The sequence below is a fragment of the Cupressus sempervirens genome, chromosome 10 (genome assembly GCF_028749045.1).
Source record: "Cupressus sempervirens isolate cs-2001-9-10 chromosome 10, ASM2874904v1, whole genome shotgun sequence".
NCBI lineage: Eukaryota > Viridiplantae > Streptophyta > Pinopsida > Cupressales > Cupressaceae > Cupressus > Cupressus sempervirens.
This window is the reverse complement of record NC_143127.1, coordinates 588,369,201-588,385,305: the sequence shown is the minus strand read 5'-3', so window position 1 is coordinate 588,385,305 and position 16,105 is coordinate 588,369,201. Positions and strand designations below refer to the sequence as shown.

Sequence of the window (16,105 nt, the reverse complement as noted above, 5' to 3'; positions counted from 1 at the left end):
TTATCAAAACTTATTTGTATAATGTTGTTACTTCTAGGTCTTTATGCCATTTAATTGCCACATGTGGTTACTTTTTAGGTTGTGTTGCAACTTCATTACTTTTGATGTTTTGTCTCTTGCTAGTGCACAGCTAGTTTTCATCTTTCGACATTTTGTAAGCGTCAAAACCTTTGTTTTGCTATTGATTAAGATTAAGACAATTGAAAAACCATCTTAACGAAAATGATGCTTAAACAAATGATTTCAATCCCTTAAAGAACGTTGTGTATTTATGAACATAAGTTTTTTTAGTGTTCATAAACACCCAATTCACAAGTGAATCACCTAGGATAAAAATGCATTAGGCAAGCACACACCATTCTAGACACCATCAAGTACCTTATTATGAATTAAAACCCCAACTAGGGGAGAGGACCCAATACTTGAACGCGTTCCAATAGTTGTGAATGGAGTTGTTCACTTGATACCTACACTTGTTGACTTAGTGTCCAATTTTTTTGACAACATTGTACTAATACTTGTGACTTTAAAGTTGTTAATACAATGCTAACTACCTAAAATTGAATAAAATGTACCTTTAGTTATAAAAATTAACCAATGATGTGATGCCACATCAACTATTCAACTATGGGTACCCTTTATGCACGACCATTGGTCTCACTTTTTTTTTGGGCTATTTTGGACAACTTGGCAAAAAGCATGCTGATGTGGCATCATAACAGGTGATGTGGACTTGAAACCTTAGTTATAAGTAGGTGACTCACCAAGTAAGGTACTGTAAAAAATTGGGAGCGATTTGAAATTTTTACGTGAGGTTTTGATAAGCGCGAAGTTAGGGTGTTCAAGTACTGGATCGTCTCCCCTAGGTCAAAGCAAAACCATCCACATTGTTGAATTGTAAATGTTGGGCGACCATTGAAGGTGTGTATCCATACTTGCAAACCAAAGGAAAATGGGAAGTAAGTGCAAACCAAAATGACGCTTAAATGACAAGCAAATGACACCAATAATCGAATCAAGCTGTGACATGAGAATTGTCAATGAGCGTCATGCTATTGATGGCCATGGTATAGCTATTGGGTGGATAGACTCTCGGGATCAAAAAGGTTATCACCACCTCCTCGTACTTATTTTTCCATATTGGCTTTCAATTCTATGGACACAATTTTAATCTCCTCATTAACATCGTTATCTTTAATAATTAATAAAAATATGAAAGAAAAAAAACACGTCAGCTTAGGACGCTGGAGGCTGTACTTATATTAGGGCTTTGAGTACTGAGAGGGACGAAAATGGAGGGAAGCACAGAGTTGAAAGTGATAAAGGCAAAGGCGGTGAGCGCCACCCCTGAAAACTTTAAAGAATTCGGACAAGTGATCGGCCCTTCTCCTGATGGAACTCTCTTTTCCCCTGCTGATGCTCAGTTGTCCTTGCATGCCGGAATTCCCAGGTATCGTATGCCTTTATTCCCATGCGCCCTAAATATGAAGATATAACAAGCGAATGTGCAACAGAGAAGCAGATGGTCTTTGAACTTTTGTTGTTTGAAGCAAACATTACGTTGCCTTACCCAACTTCTTTTAATGCGGGGGAATAAACAGTCTTCATTCATAGGATTTGTAACTAGTTTTCATCCAATGTAACTTATCACTCTTTATCTATTGTTAAAAGTCTAAGCGGCAAGCTTTCTATCTTTAGGTTTGAAAGGTATTGTAGTACGTGATTCATAGACTTGAGAGCGTTTATCCCATGTCCATCATCTTGGATGAAGTCCAACTCTGGGTTTGGCTATTATTGATCTTTTTTCAGTGGCTCAAATCTCTCTACAACCAGAAGTTAATCTAAGACCCGTATAATTCCGCAAGTGTTCAAGTAAGCCTTTGTTTGCGTTTGGATTTGTGGAGTGGTATGGAATCACTTGTTATCATTGTCATTTGATGCTTTCTAACATAGTTCCCAGACTCGCAGGGTTGACTTGACTCATGACTCCGCTCAGACTCGCCAAACTTGCCAAGGACTTGACAAAGTGAATAAACTCTTGAAATTTGAGATTTTTAACAATTTAAAACTTGTTTCATTTACCCTTCATTGAATAAAAATTAAAGACACTATGACATCATCAAATCGAAGCTTTTTGTCATCACATACATAAACAAAGAATATAAAGGATAAATCCATCACATACGTAAAATGTAAATTCACTAGATTGTGGCTGAAGGAAATAGAAAACATAGAATCATATGACATAGATATATAGAATTATAAATGTTTTCAAATGTATATAAAATTAAAATCCATGAAATCCATGACATCAAATGTTCCATGAAACATGTATGTATAACTATAAAGTGTAAACAATATCATTGCAAACAAAAAACAAGTCTATTTGCTAGGTTGTAACTCGAGCCTCATCCTCATCCTCGGCCTTGGCCTTAGAGTATGTTGTCTGTCTTTTACAAAGGCATTTAAGGTAGGTCTTGGAGGACGGAGAAGCCATAGCCCCTACTTGTGTGGTGGACTCATGATCAACAACCGTGTGTGTACATGTGCCGAAATGTGTTTTATCCTCCTCCTCTGCCATAGCCACAACCTCAACCTCTATGTTTGCTTGGTCAACCTACTCATGGTCCTCCTTAGTGAAGATTGGATTGGTAGCCTCAGTGAGCCACTCAAACTTTGGATTGATCTCCTTTAGTGTGATCCAAGAGGAGTTAGTGTCCAAATCTGTCTTATCCTAAGATGGAGGTTGTAGCAAACAAAGACAAGATTATTCAATCTCTCCACAAACACCTATTTCACCTCTTTGAGTGGATGTGCTCGAACATGGACCAATTGCACTCACAACTAGAAGCGCTCCCTGGCTGACTCAAAATACACATGATAGTTTTTGAAGATTTGGGGTTGAGGGCCCAAGCATTTGCCACCATTTATCCGAAATAAGGAAAAGAAAAGAATAAACTCATTTACAAGTACTATAGTAACACTAATTACAAAATAAATGATTAAAATGTGTAACTTATAAGCCATAAGATTAAGAATATGTCTATACCAGGTTGTAATTCTGTTTGAGCATTTGTGCACATCTTGCTTGAGAAAATCACCCCTTCATTATTATATTATCCAACTCAATTGTTGTAGTTGAGGTTGTGCCCTTACTAAACATCTTGTGTACCACTATAAATAGGCCACTAAGAGCCTCCTCATCTGCCTTGAAGTCAAGATGGAATCAAAATGTAGGATTGCGGTAATAGCTTGCTGCATGGATGGGCTTGTGAAGTTGGTTTTGCCATTTATCTATGATCTCCCAAATGAGGTCATACTTATCCTCCAGTCTTGCATGCTTGGATCTAATGGCCTCCTTGGCCCTATCCATTCCCTCATATATATAGCCCATGGAGGGCTTCTCATCATCAACAATTCGTAGGATAACTACAAGGGGCTCAATGACCTACTTATAATGTAATACAAAAAATAGTCAAGTCACAAATTAAATAAAAATAATTAAAATTGCAGAGATGCAAAACAAATAAAATATGCATATAAATTAAAAGTAAAACTAAATAATTAAACAAGTAAACACTAAATGTTAAATTCTAATAATTTTACCTCCAAAATCTCTTGAGAAGGGGTCCAAAAACTTGCTTCATCATAAATGCAATTTGCCTCATCTATCCTTGTAGTGGCCATAGCATAAGATCCTTAACTCCACTCCATCCCAACAAACATGAGCCTCAAATCTCCCCTTGACTTCAGTAGGGGTTTTAGTTTGAGAAAATTTGAGACAAACCTAGTGATATTGGGACGAGTCAACTTCGTTAGCTTCGTGTATTGCCTCATTATGCTAAGGACCAATTCATGATTGTAGATAAACTTGCAAATATGGTTTGCCCTTTGAACATATGATTTGATCCATTGAAGCTTACCAATATCCTCCAACATGAGGCCAAGGCAATGGGCCACACATGGAGACTAAATGTTTTTGGGGTACCTCTCCATCAACAATTTACTTGCTTTAATTTTAAATTAATTAGAAATTTATATATCTTAAAAAAAATATTCAAAGAAATTTATAGAGGTCTTTCCATCAAATTTTCAAAACTTGAAAAGTTAAGACTTGAAGTTCAAATGCAACAACATAACTTGTTGCATTATTTGTCACCACCTGCACCACATTTCTTCCTCCACCTCTTGTATGACTTTCTCAATAGTCTCACATAAGCATGTGACGTTTTTAACATGTGAAGAAGCATTAATAGATTTTATGCTCATGGTGCATCTTACAAAATTTGAATAGAGTGCAATAAATAATTATTATGGACCAATTAACAAATCAAAATTTAAATTATTCAATGCAGTTGGGGAAGTAGAATGATCAATCACTGCCGTAGGAAATAAGAAAATTTAAGAGTGTTCTATTCCTCATATCCGTTCAACCATCTATGATGATGGTGTAACCCTTTTGGCTCCATGATTGTCGATGACCCTCTAGCTCAAGTTTCGTATTCTCAACCATTTCTAATAAGAGGGGGGCACTCAACTTAGTATCAGTAGGGGCTTTAAACCCCAGATCACAAATAGTTACGACATCTATCATGCCTTGCTTATAAGGAGACCTATCACAAATAGATTATGATAAGACAAACTAGACTTCAACTTCAAAGTTTTAAATTCAAACTATAAATTTAAATAAATTAATTTTAAACTTAAAGAAAACAAATAAAAAAGAATTACTTGTCTGCAATAAATGGAATGTTGCAAAAGTACCAAAATTTGCAAATTTTGTTTTTTGGTAGCATCATGAATCTCCTTATTCCAACCCATGCTTTCAAGTGAGGGTTGTGCTTCAAGAGTATTGTGCGGCACAAAATAACTATCCAATCTCAACTTTCGCAATCGAGGACGAAATGTAATTGTGCTACTATTAGGAGCAAAAGCACTAGCACTAGCACTAGCACTAGTATGAAAGGGAAGCCTAGTAGAACCCTTTCCAACACAGTCTGTGGATGTAGATGTAGATGCAGATGTGGGAGCATAGGAGCCAGTAGCACTCAACTCTTCCAATTGTTTCTTTCTATTTATCTTTTCTTGTTCATGTTTATAAGAGGACAAAACAATAACGTTTTGTCTCAACTGTTTGTTTTTCACACACAACAATATCATGCCCAGGAATGCCAATAACATGGTATTTGAATAAATTGATGCCACCATGATTTATTTATTTTACAAAAAAAATTCTGTTTGATTGTTTTTTTTGCCATGAAATTCCTTGGTATATTTCCAAGCCTCATCCTTTTTAGGTATTGTGAAAGATGAATGTTAAGGCTGGTGCAATAAGAAAATTCAAAGTTTTTCTAAGTTATAAAGTAATAAAAAAAAAACCAGCAAACCTACATTTTCTGGAGAAAAATTGCAAATATATGTTTGCACTTTTCACTTTGCTATTATTCTACTTCTCTTATGCAATATAATTAAAAGTATTCAAGGTTTGGAAATAAAAAGAATCAACAAACAATGAAAATGCATTAACATACAAAATAAAATCAATAAAATCTACAAAGTGTAATACTCACCTCTTGCAAATGACTAGAGAAATGTTGCTATTGACTCTTTAATGCTCCCAATGCAAGCTCATGGCCTCCCCAAATTAATTTGTGGTCTCCTTGATGCTCTTCTTCCTTGCTGGTTGTAAACCTATGGCTTACCTTTTTTCTTCTTTTCTCTCACTTTTCCTCACTTCTTCCGATGCCAAGCAATTAGAAGACCTTTTAGGTTTAGAAGAAAAAGAATGTAGAAAAAAAAATTGAAAAAAGTGATAATTTTTTATTGGTTTATAAGCGGCAAACATATTGTTGTCGTTGACTAAGTTTTGAGGCATGCGACTTGGCGAGATGGGCAAGTTTGGCAAGTCATGGGAAAAACCCAACTAGTTGAGTAGTTGAGTTGTCAAGACTCGGCATAGTTGATTTTGCTCGCCAACTCACCGGATTCATCTGACTTGTAGCTAGTTTGGAAATACTGGTACAAATAGAGTGTACCTCCCAAAAGTAGACAAGAGAACCCATAGGTCAAAGCTTTATACCAATTGAGGTACATGATAGTTTTCTTTGAAGTGAGTGTCTTGAAATCCTTGCAGGATAGTTTGCATGTGTGCCTCCACAAAAAAGAGAGTTGAAGCAATGCAAAATGTTCCATGATGAATGTTGTGGGAAGTCCCTCTACAACAATTGGTGTGTTTTTCTCTTTGATGATGACTTCTATTTAGTTGTTGTTTAATAGTTATTCACCTTGGATATGTTTTAGCTAAAGTCGATTTGTTCTATTGAATATGTTCGATGAGTTTACTTAGGTAATTTAAATTTTAGTTAGGTAGGATATAATAGTATAATGAGATGTACATTCTTCTCCTTTTATGGGAATCAACTTTTTTCCATATCCTCATAGATCTAGAAATTTGGACAAGCAATCTTATGCTTCTTGGTTTCATGTCTCTTCCTCATCATCATTAGATTGGGAGTTTCAGGGCGATATATCATAACTTCTTTCTTTACTTAACATATTGAATGAAGCTATTGTGAGCTTTCTCACCTTCTCTCTTATGAAGCTAACTCTGTTATGATATTTTTGATTTCATTATCATATGTAATTAACAATTTTTAAAATTCTATCTATTGCATGAGTTTTTGGGTTTAATATCTATTTTTCAAATTTTGACACATCCATCTGATATGATTGACATCCCTATCTCAGATCATAAATCTATATGCGCTTGAATCTTTTACATCTTCCTTATTATTTTTACTTCACTATTTCTTGTCAATACAATGCGCCAATTGAAAGCCAATGCACTTGCATAAATACATATTTGTTTGTGTTGATTAACAATCTGTAGGGATTATTTTGAGATGCTACTTCCAATGGTCCCTTTGGTCTCTTGCGTGTAAGAGGATTGTTCTTGAGACATGGCCCAAAATGAGTGGCTCTCTACCAAAACTTAAAGATTTGACGGTGGCAGAGGGCTTCATTCATCAAGATCCTTTCTTTGGCCAATGATGATTTGCTTTGTGGCTTGCTACTTTTTCTGCTTTCTCTTACCATCGTTTGCTTTAATGGCATAGGTGTTCCATACTTTTGAGAACAAGATTTTATGTTTTGACAAGGAGTTCCATCAAAATGGGCTTTCAACCAATTGTATTATGAGCTTGAATACTTGACACCACAACTATGGTATCCAAATATACCTTCCACCACTTGGAACTGTCTGTATCATATTGACTTACTCCCAAAGAAGAAAATTTGGTTTTTTTTGATGGGGGATCAATGCGTAGAACTATAACTAGCTGCTTTTGTAATTTGAGTGGCAAGTTGGCAACAAGTTTGATAAACAACATATCTGAAATGAATGAAATGCATTTTTATTGTTCTAACTTTTAAGCATGTATTCATAGAGGAATGAAAACAAAACAAGAAGTTAAAAACAAAGTAACAAAAAAAGAGAGTTTATTTGTAAAACAAATTGAAATATTTTCCTTTATGATCTTCTTGGTAGCAAATGGGCTTTTGCACACATGTATGAATAGCCCTCCAAACATTTTGGTACCTTCACTAATTGATCTTGAGCTGTATTGATATGATGGCAAGTGAGAGTGAATTTGTTTGTGTTTTGAATTCAGAATGAGGAAAAACTAGTTCATTTTAGTTTTAATTTGCTTTAGAGCTGATTTTTAGGGTTAGAGATTCATTTTGGTCTATCCCAGACAGTGTCAAATCCCAAAAGTGAACTAACAAAGCAAAAAAAAGTAGAAAAAATTGTAGGTTTTTTGTTGGTTCATCTACATCCTCCGAAGTTTGCTTTGTGTTCACTTGGGTTTGTTTGTGACAAACTTACTGTGTCGTTCATGCTTCTTTGCATTCCCTTGCAAAAATGCACCTGATATCAAACTAGATATGACTTGGATTTGGTCCCCATGTCTAAATTGGATGAATTGCCCTGATATGTATAACTTTGTTGACCAGCTTGGGGGACATCTATGCATTGAATCACATGGGATGGCTTCTATAAGCAAGATTATGAGGCAAGGTGTGTTCCAAACTTGGCCAAAATATTCAAATATGGATTTTTCTTCTTTTTTGTAGACTCCTTGAAACCATTGTGATGATAGTGGATATGTTTCATGGTATACTTTGGATATCTACACCCATTGAGATTGTACATTTATTCAAGGTGCTTTTTTGGTCCATAGTCTTGTACTCATGTATCAAACTAACACTTAGTGATTCCTGTAGTGATGTTTCTATAAATATTTTTTCATGGATTAGGATCAAGTACAAGCAATAGATATCATATTGTCTTTGTGATTGGTCAGATTAATGCGATAAGTAATACTATTTTCCTGTAGAACAGTGAAAGAACTTCTCATAGTAGAGAATTCATTTTATATTATGTGTGTCCCATTATTTTCTTTACATTGCATTGCTATTTTTCTAAAATGATTCTTATGCATTGGTTTGGTAATATTTCTCTTCAGATGAGATCTGTCTCAATGGGCTTACAACTTAAGTTTCCCAAATATCATCCATAAAGAAGAATGGGGGATACTAAAGTCTAGTAGAGACTTATCTTGGTCTGAAATTTGAGCTGAAAAATTCACTTGAGTTGATTGTGGGAGTATTTTCTTTGCTGGAAACCATCAGTGAAATGAAGCTAAAGGATCTGTCTCAATGTCTCATGCCTGCAAGGAAGAGTACGATCAGTTGTAAACATCCTCTTTAGGTGTTGTTGGTGAGCACGATCAGTTGTGGGATTGCTTTCTTTGTTAGAATGCACCATGAAAGTGTTTTTGTGAATGATATCTATCTCAATGGCCTTACAGAATGTGTCTCCGTGGTACAGGCCTTATACCTAACATCTTTAATGAATATGAGAACATTGTTGTCCATAAGAGATCAATCTTGGTTTGAATGCCTTATTACTGAAAGAGTTTATGATGGAGTTGTTAAATTTCATGCCAGAATGTGGATTGCTTTCTTTGCCAAAGTACTTCTTGAAGTGTAAGCAATCTTTAATCTGAGTGCCCTCCCCCCCCGCAACCCCCCCCCCCCCCCCCCCCCCCCCCACCCAACTTTCTTTGTCAGAAGATTCTCTGAAGCTTCTATGTATCCTTCATTAAGCAAAAGGTTTACAATGATCACATTGGCCTCAATATTGAGTGCCTTTCCCTTTTGAATTGTCCCGTAGAACTTGTGCTTATTTTGTGTATGGTCCCCAAGCCTCACATCCATTGATGAAAGTGGAGTATGCTTAAGTCTGAAAGAGACTAAGGTGGAGCTGAAAATGGTCTTTTTAAAATTGTCAATGCAATATACCAATTGTTGACACATTAGCAGAATTGGAAGTCCTTAAGAGTCAGCTAGATTGGCTGAGCTCTTTTTGTGATGCACATCAATTACATGGCAACCTTTGGAAGGAGAAGATTATGACATTCACTATTTCAAAGAGGAAAATACCCAAGGTTACTTTATCATGCCAAAAACATATTTGGCACTTGGCAGCGCTCCCATGCTCATTTCAAATTGTCAATGCAATATACACGCTCATTCCCCAAAAACATATTTGAAACTTGACGCTAAGGTGATGGTCTTTTAAAAATTGTAAATGCAATATACCAATTATTGACACATTAACAGAAATGGAAGTTCTTAGATCATTTAGATTGGCTTAGCCCTTTTTATGATGCACATAAGTTACATGGCAACCTTTGGAAGGATAAGGTTATGTCATTCACTATTTCTAAGAGGAAAGTGCCCAAGGTTCCTTTATCATGCCAAAAACAGATTTGATACTTGACAGCTCTCCCACACTCATTTCATTTTTCTATTGGTCCTCTCAAATTCTCTTGAAAAAGGAATTGACAAACATCTAAGTTGAGATTCATGAGGAATATTCAAAGCGGATGTGGACGGACTCTTAGGAATACTTATCCCAGAGATCTTTAATCCCTCCTAGAACTATATGCATATTAAATATTATCTGATAAGCATTCTGATGTATATCAAACATGTTACTTCGCTGTGTGAGAGTTAGTTTAGCATGTTTTCAAGTTTTCCCATGAGTTTGATGTTGCCATGCCCATTCTCATGGGCTACAGTAATACTGATTCCTGTTTTATGGTCTGCAATATTATAGTACACTTCTGAGGTTTGTGGTCACCGAGATCATCATTCTATCTCTATCAGATGCAGCACACACTCTTCTATCAGCACAGAAAAATCTTGGCAGATTATATATGGCACCATCCAAGTCTGCTTTAGAGCTTACAGTGATATACTATATTCACGTTGTAATCATCAGTGTTTCAGGGATCTATAGACCAAATCATGCAGATCCATTCTTAACACATTGCACCATCGCGTGTCAAGCATGATTCAAGGGGTTCCCATAGGCTGGGGTCCCATTGATGCTAGCTTCCAAAAATATAGAGCTGCACCCCTTGAGATTTTTTAGGAAAATTGTAAGCTGAGCGGTCCTATGAATTTTATAATTTGTTTCGCTTTAGAAGTTTCAGCTCCTAAGTTTTAAGGAAAAAATTTCTAAAATTTATTTTATGATAAATATTTTTTAAGGTTGAAAGTGTCAGTTTTTGACAAATGTCTGAATTTTTCCCTAAGCTGGTGGGGCTATTTCCAGCCCTACCCCATTTTCATCTGCTTCCTAAAAAAGTGGGGCTCCTATTATGAAGGAAAAGATTCTAATTAATCCTGTAGGCCCCCAAAAAATTTCTTATGGGACCTCCTATACCTAAAAAATAGACCTGTAGCACCCCCCCCACCCCCCTCATGGGACCCCTGCATTACTGAGTTCAAGGCCGTGGCCCTTGGGCTTGATTTGACTGTTACATTTCAACATTGTTCAGTTCAACTGTTGAAAGGGCTCACACCATAAACTCTTTTAGTTTCAACTTCGACAACAATTCTTCAGCCTCCACAGGTTTCTAGAATTTTGAATATATCTGTATCATCAGATTTCATAAGAAAAAAGCTATAGTCAAAGTTTAGACATAGTTGAAATAAACACGCATACATTTCCCTTAGCAGAATGCTGTGTACAGATCACACAGACTAATAGAGTTTTCTGTTTAACTTACTAAATCATTTATGTGATTATCTTCAATTATTGCATTAGTGCAGCGCAGTTTGCAATGGGCTAAATTTGACTGTTACATTTCAATATTGTTCAGTTCAACTTTCAAAAGGTGAGAAGTCACAACAAAGAAATTCTTTCAGTTTCAACTTCTATGATATTTCTTCAGCCTCAACAAATTTGTAGCATTACAAATACATCTGTATCATCAGATTTCATAAGACCTCTTTAGTCAAAACTTAGACAGTTGAAAACAAACGTCCATACATTTCCCTCGACGGTATGTTGCGTACAGATCACACAGACTAATAAACTTTTCTGTTCAACTTACTGTATCTTGTATGTGATTTCCTCCAATTATTTACTATCAATATTGCTGCTTTGTAGATAATACATCTAGAGTCTTCCAATTCAGAGTGATGTCCAATAAATACTTCCTGGTATTTGGGCCAGAATTAGAGCAGCACCTTGCCTGAGGGAAATGTTCTTGACCTGAGTCTGAAGACTGCTTCATTTTTAAATGTCTGCACTACCATGAAAGTCATAGACCAATTATTGCCTTTCTCTGATTTATTATCATTGTTGTTGATGTGCAGATAATACAGATATATTCTTCCAATTCAGACTAATGTCCTCCAAATATCTTCTGGGATTTGGGTCAGAATCAGAGCAGTACCTTGCCTGAGGGAAATGTACTTGACCTGAGCCTCAAGACAATTTTGTTCTTAGATGTCCACACTATTCTGAAATTCATAGATGATGTTGGATTCTCATGTTCCTTGGAAAGTACTTTCTCAAAATGAAGAACAAAGATGTTCAGCATTATATCTTTAAAAATATTTTATCAGAGACAAAAATCCCTCTTTTCCAACTTTACATATGTAAAACTCTTCCATGTCACCTTCTATTTCAGACCATAGAGAAACCAAGTTGTGAGAGGCCTTGGTCCAAAAGTATCTCTTCTACCGGAACAGTAAATCTGTGCAAGATTTGAAGGCTTTAACCAGGCTCTGCAAACAATCTTATCAGAGAATTTCTCATTTTGAATTCTAGTGTAAAACAGTCACTAGACTCACTACTAAAACTGAGAAATTTGTATTCTATCAATTTTTTTCCTTTAGAGAAGCATTCCCCTTTTAATGCTTGGGTACTGTTATTCATCAGTTTAGGACATGCACATGGATATGAAATAAAATTAACTAAAGTCTGTTACTGTTTTGGCACTCTTTAGCATGAGTGAGCTTTTCTGGCAGCAGGTTTCATGGATGCTAATTATTAGGTGAAAAGAGTTGACAATGGCTGGCCTTGGATTACTGTCCCATGCATTTCAATTGTGCTGTATATTCTGTACATGCAATTATTTCTGAGTGTTGCATGTCTGTGAATTGCTTCAGTGGTTGATCAAAACTGCCAATCTGATCCGGCCTTTAAGAGGTCTTGTCAGTCCTTGCTCTGCAATGTTTCAAACCTTTTGATGCTTAAGGTCTCACCACTTGTTTGGCATACTTCCTAAAATAGTTTCTAGCTATTATCTAACTTAAAATCTCGCACATGATTAAACTAAAGGTTTGTTATGATTACATGTTCTGTTGTGGTTTAACAAACTGTTACCCCTTATGTTTTCTTTTTGTTGTTGTACCTTATTACAAAATTTGATGGACCTTTTTATTTTGGGGATAAAGTTTTTCAATTTCTTATTAACTTTTGTATAACCAACAGCTGAATTTTTGCTTTATACTGTTTTATGCAGGTTTTACATAATGGAGTTGAAGGGTAGGTCTTTAAACTTTAGTACCATTACACATCATGCAAGTGTTACACAGTGCCTTGGCAGCATTGGTGGCCATACATGGTATATTGGTGTTGCAAGACCTTCAATTGTGAAAGGGAATGCGCCAGGAATCAACAAAGCAGAGAATTCCTGTGGGAAGAGCATTATTAAGTCAAAAGTTGGACACTACTATGTTCCACCTGCACCTGAGGATGTGCATGTCTTTCGAGTTGAGGGTCCTCAGTTTGTCAAACTGAATGTTGGAACTTGGCATGCTGGTCCTCTTTTCACAGATCCATCAATGAACTTCTACAATCTTGAATTGAGTGACACAAATGTCTCTGGAATTCCTTCTTATTCCTTGGCATAGTTTGTTGTTAGTTTCTTTTATGTGCATTGCAAAATAAAGTTCAAAATGGGAAACTACATATGCAATATAAATTATATAATATCCCCAAAATGTAGAAGTTCAATAACAGAAACACACATGGCACAGAAAGGAAGAGAATCTTATAATCATAAATAGAGAGAAAACACTGCACAAACACAAACGTAGGAAAAAAGTCTTGAATTCAATAATATAATAGCCATGCTGATCATTTGATGCCCTTTTTTCTTCTTATTTGGTGTCATATTGATCTCTGGCTTGTAGAAACCTGTAAAACTTGATTTTTTTTTGTCATTGATCTCTGGCTTGTAGAAACCTGTAAAACTTCCACGTGTGATTCATTGATCAGATTCATGTCTAATACAATTTGAATGCAGCCCAAATTCACATGCATAACCTTCGGTAGTCTTGTTTCTTTTACTTTTGCATTTTGTGCATCAACTTTTTTTATTCTATTTACTTCAATTAGTTGTTTCGAATCAGTAGGTATGCGGATGATTTTTTTCTTCCCATGTTTGAATATTTTGATGAACATATTTATTGTGCTCCAACTGTTTTATGAAGCCTGATGATTACAAAAAAGAACGGAGATATGATGATGCCTTATGTTGAAGCTTGGCTGTAGCAGGGCTCCATGAAGCATCAATGATAACTTATATGCTCCTGAATGAAGGCATTTCTCAATGTAATTAGGATGTTTGTTTCAGTGGATAATATGCTTGACTTCTGTCATTGTCTTCTGGATTTGTGCTTATATAAAGTTGTGAGGTGTATTTAAGTTGCATTAGCTGATGTTTGGCATGAATTGTCTGCTCTTTACGCCCATAGAGAGTAGCTGCTAATTGAGTCATGAGTGATTCATATGATTGGAGAAATTTGGTAGCATGCCATAGGCAGCCGATCAGAGAGATTTGATCCAACAAGCGAAAATTGATAAAGAATGTTCCCATACCATGGTTCATGCAGATAGAGAATGAATTATGTATGACTATATATTCTGTAAGATTAATTTTGATATGGGAAGATTCTTGTTATCATACTCAGCAGTGAAAATGTTAAATTGTCTATGAGAAGGAATGATGCAGAAAGAAAAAATGGAACATAACTTAGTCCATTAAGACAATTATTATCAATGATGAACTCAACCTCCTCTAATCAAAGCTGATGGAAGCAATATGAAAAGGGTTTATGTGAAGATCAAATCATTTATCAAATAATGGATTATTGAAAGTTAGTTGCTCCTACTTACTTTTGCGGCAACATACTCTCATTTGTGATAAGGTGAATAATTAAGTATATATCATTGATGGAAGGGAGTCGTCTACAATGGAATCATGAAATCAGTCCCCACAATTGGATTGGGGACATTATAGAAGAAGCCTTAATGGACAATCTAGTTCTTCCATGGTATTGACTAGAGTTCCTCATACGATGAATATTCAGTAGTAGTTTGATAAAGAGCTTTGGGTCATGAATACTAGTAGAAGCTGTAGGTCTCAAAAGCATAATGAAAGTTATGATAGTAACTCAAGGTCTTAAGGCACAAAGAAGCTACTACATGCACAAATGATAAGCAATAGCCCACTTGCCTACTTATCGGGATTAGGTTTTGTGTATAAGGCTATTGTTGGTTCATTGTCACACAACATGCAACCACAAATGATGATTCTTTATCAATGGTTTTGTTAGATAATATATAAGTTCTTGCCTTAGAAAATAAATAGAGGAGGAAGTCACATTGGGAGATGATGCTTGTAAGAAAGAGTGATCAAGGAAGACTCTTCGTTCTCAAATCCTTATGAGGACTACACCAAGTCAAATTGAAAGATTTGTTGCTAAAGCGGATCAAGTATTGTCTGAAAGACATTATAAGAGATAAGTATTTTTTGATTATTATATCTTGAGAACTACCTTTATTTACTTTTGTAGTCAATCCTCTATTTGTATCCATGTATGTATTATAAGAGTAATTTGGCTTGAAATGCTTTTATTCTTTGCCTTCACACCATGGGGATTATCTTGCAGGAAAAGAAGAATGGTGCATTAGGAATGATGCTTAGGCACTTGTACAGGTGATGGTACATTTGTGATGATGAAATAATGTTGAGTCAAAGGGGGCTCTTCCATCGAAGGGGAATTGACTGCAAGGAGATTTTGTTCAAACCTCAAGATGGCTATGACAATAGATCCAAGGTAGTATTGGATCTAGCACTTTTAGCCACATATGAATCTTGTCAGATAATGTGACTCTTAAAGCAAATATCTTTGATGATTGAGATTATGAAGAATCCTTCTATATCAAGAGAGAGTTTTAGAGTTCATTAGAGGAAACCCTGGACAAAGAGAGGGAGTAGATAGAAGATATGTTTTAGTCAAACCTTTGATGATCTTGGTTGTATTGATTCAGAGGGACTAGACTATGTTGAGATGGATTCTCCAATGATCAAAAACTATAGTAGTTAAAGAACTATGATTCATGGGATAAAGTTTCATGTACGTAGGTTGGAAGGCCTTATGCTATCAAGATACTTGTTGAACTAGGGAAGCATGACACAACTTGCTGCCAGGAGGTTAGAAGGATGATAACAGATTCAAAGGGAGTCTGACACTTCATTAGAGACTACCCTGTACTAAGAGGTCAAGAAAGTTGATATCTGACTTGGAGGGAGTTTTGACAATTTATTAGTAACCTTAACAAGGAGGTCAAAAGGTTAGCATTTCTTCATGAAGAAGTTCCAAGTGCAATCCCTTGTAATACATTCTTGTCTATGAGATATAAGTTTGAAGTGAAAACCTTATTCTTTGATAT

The 16,105-nt window shown here is 35.7% G+C and overlaps 1 protein-coding gene across 1 annotated transcript in view; it reads left to right on the top strand.

Annotated features, from left to right (window-relative positions):
* The first annotated feature begins 1,286 nt into the window (after positions 1–1,286).
* Positions 1,287–16,105, top strand: part of LOC149535240 (uncharacterized) — a 39,857-nt gene continuing 25,038 nt past the window's right edge. The window contains exons 1-2 of the mRNA XM_089807474.1: positions 1,287–1,450; positions 12,888–13,245. Of these exons, the coding sequence (XP_089663600.1) occupies positions 1,293–1,450; positions 12,888–13,245 (516 nt within the window). The 5' untranslated portion in view covers positions 1,287–1,292. The remainder of the gene's footprint in view (positions 1,451–12,887; positions 13,246–16,105) is intronic.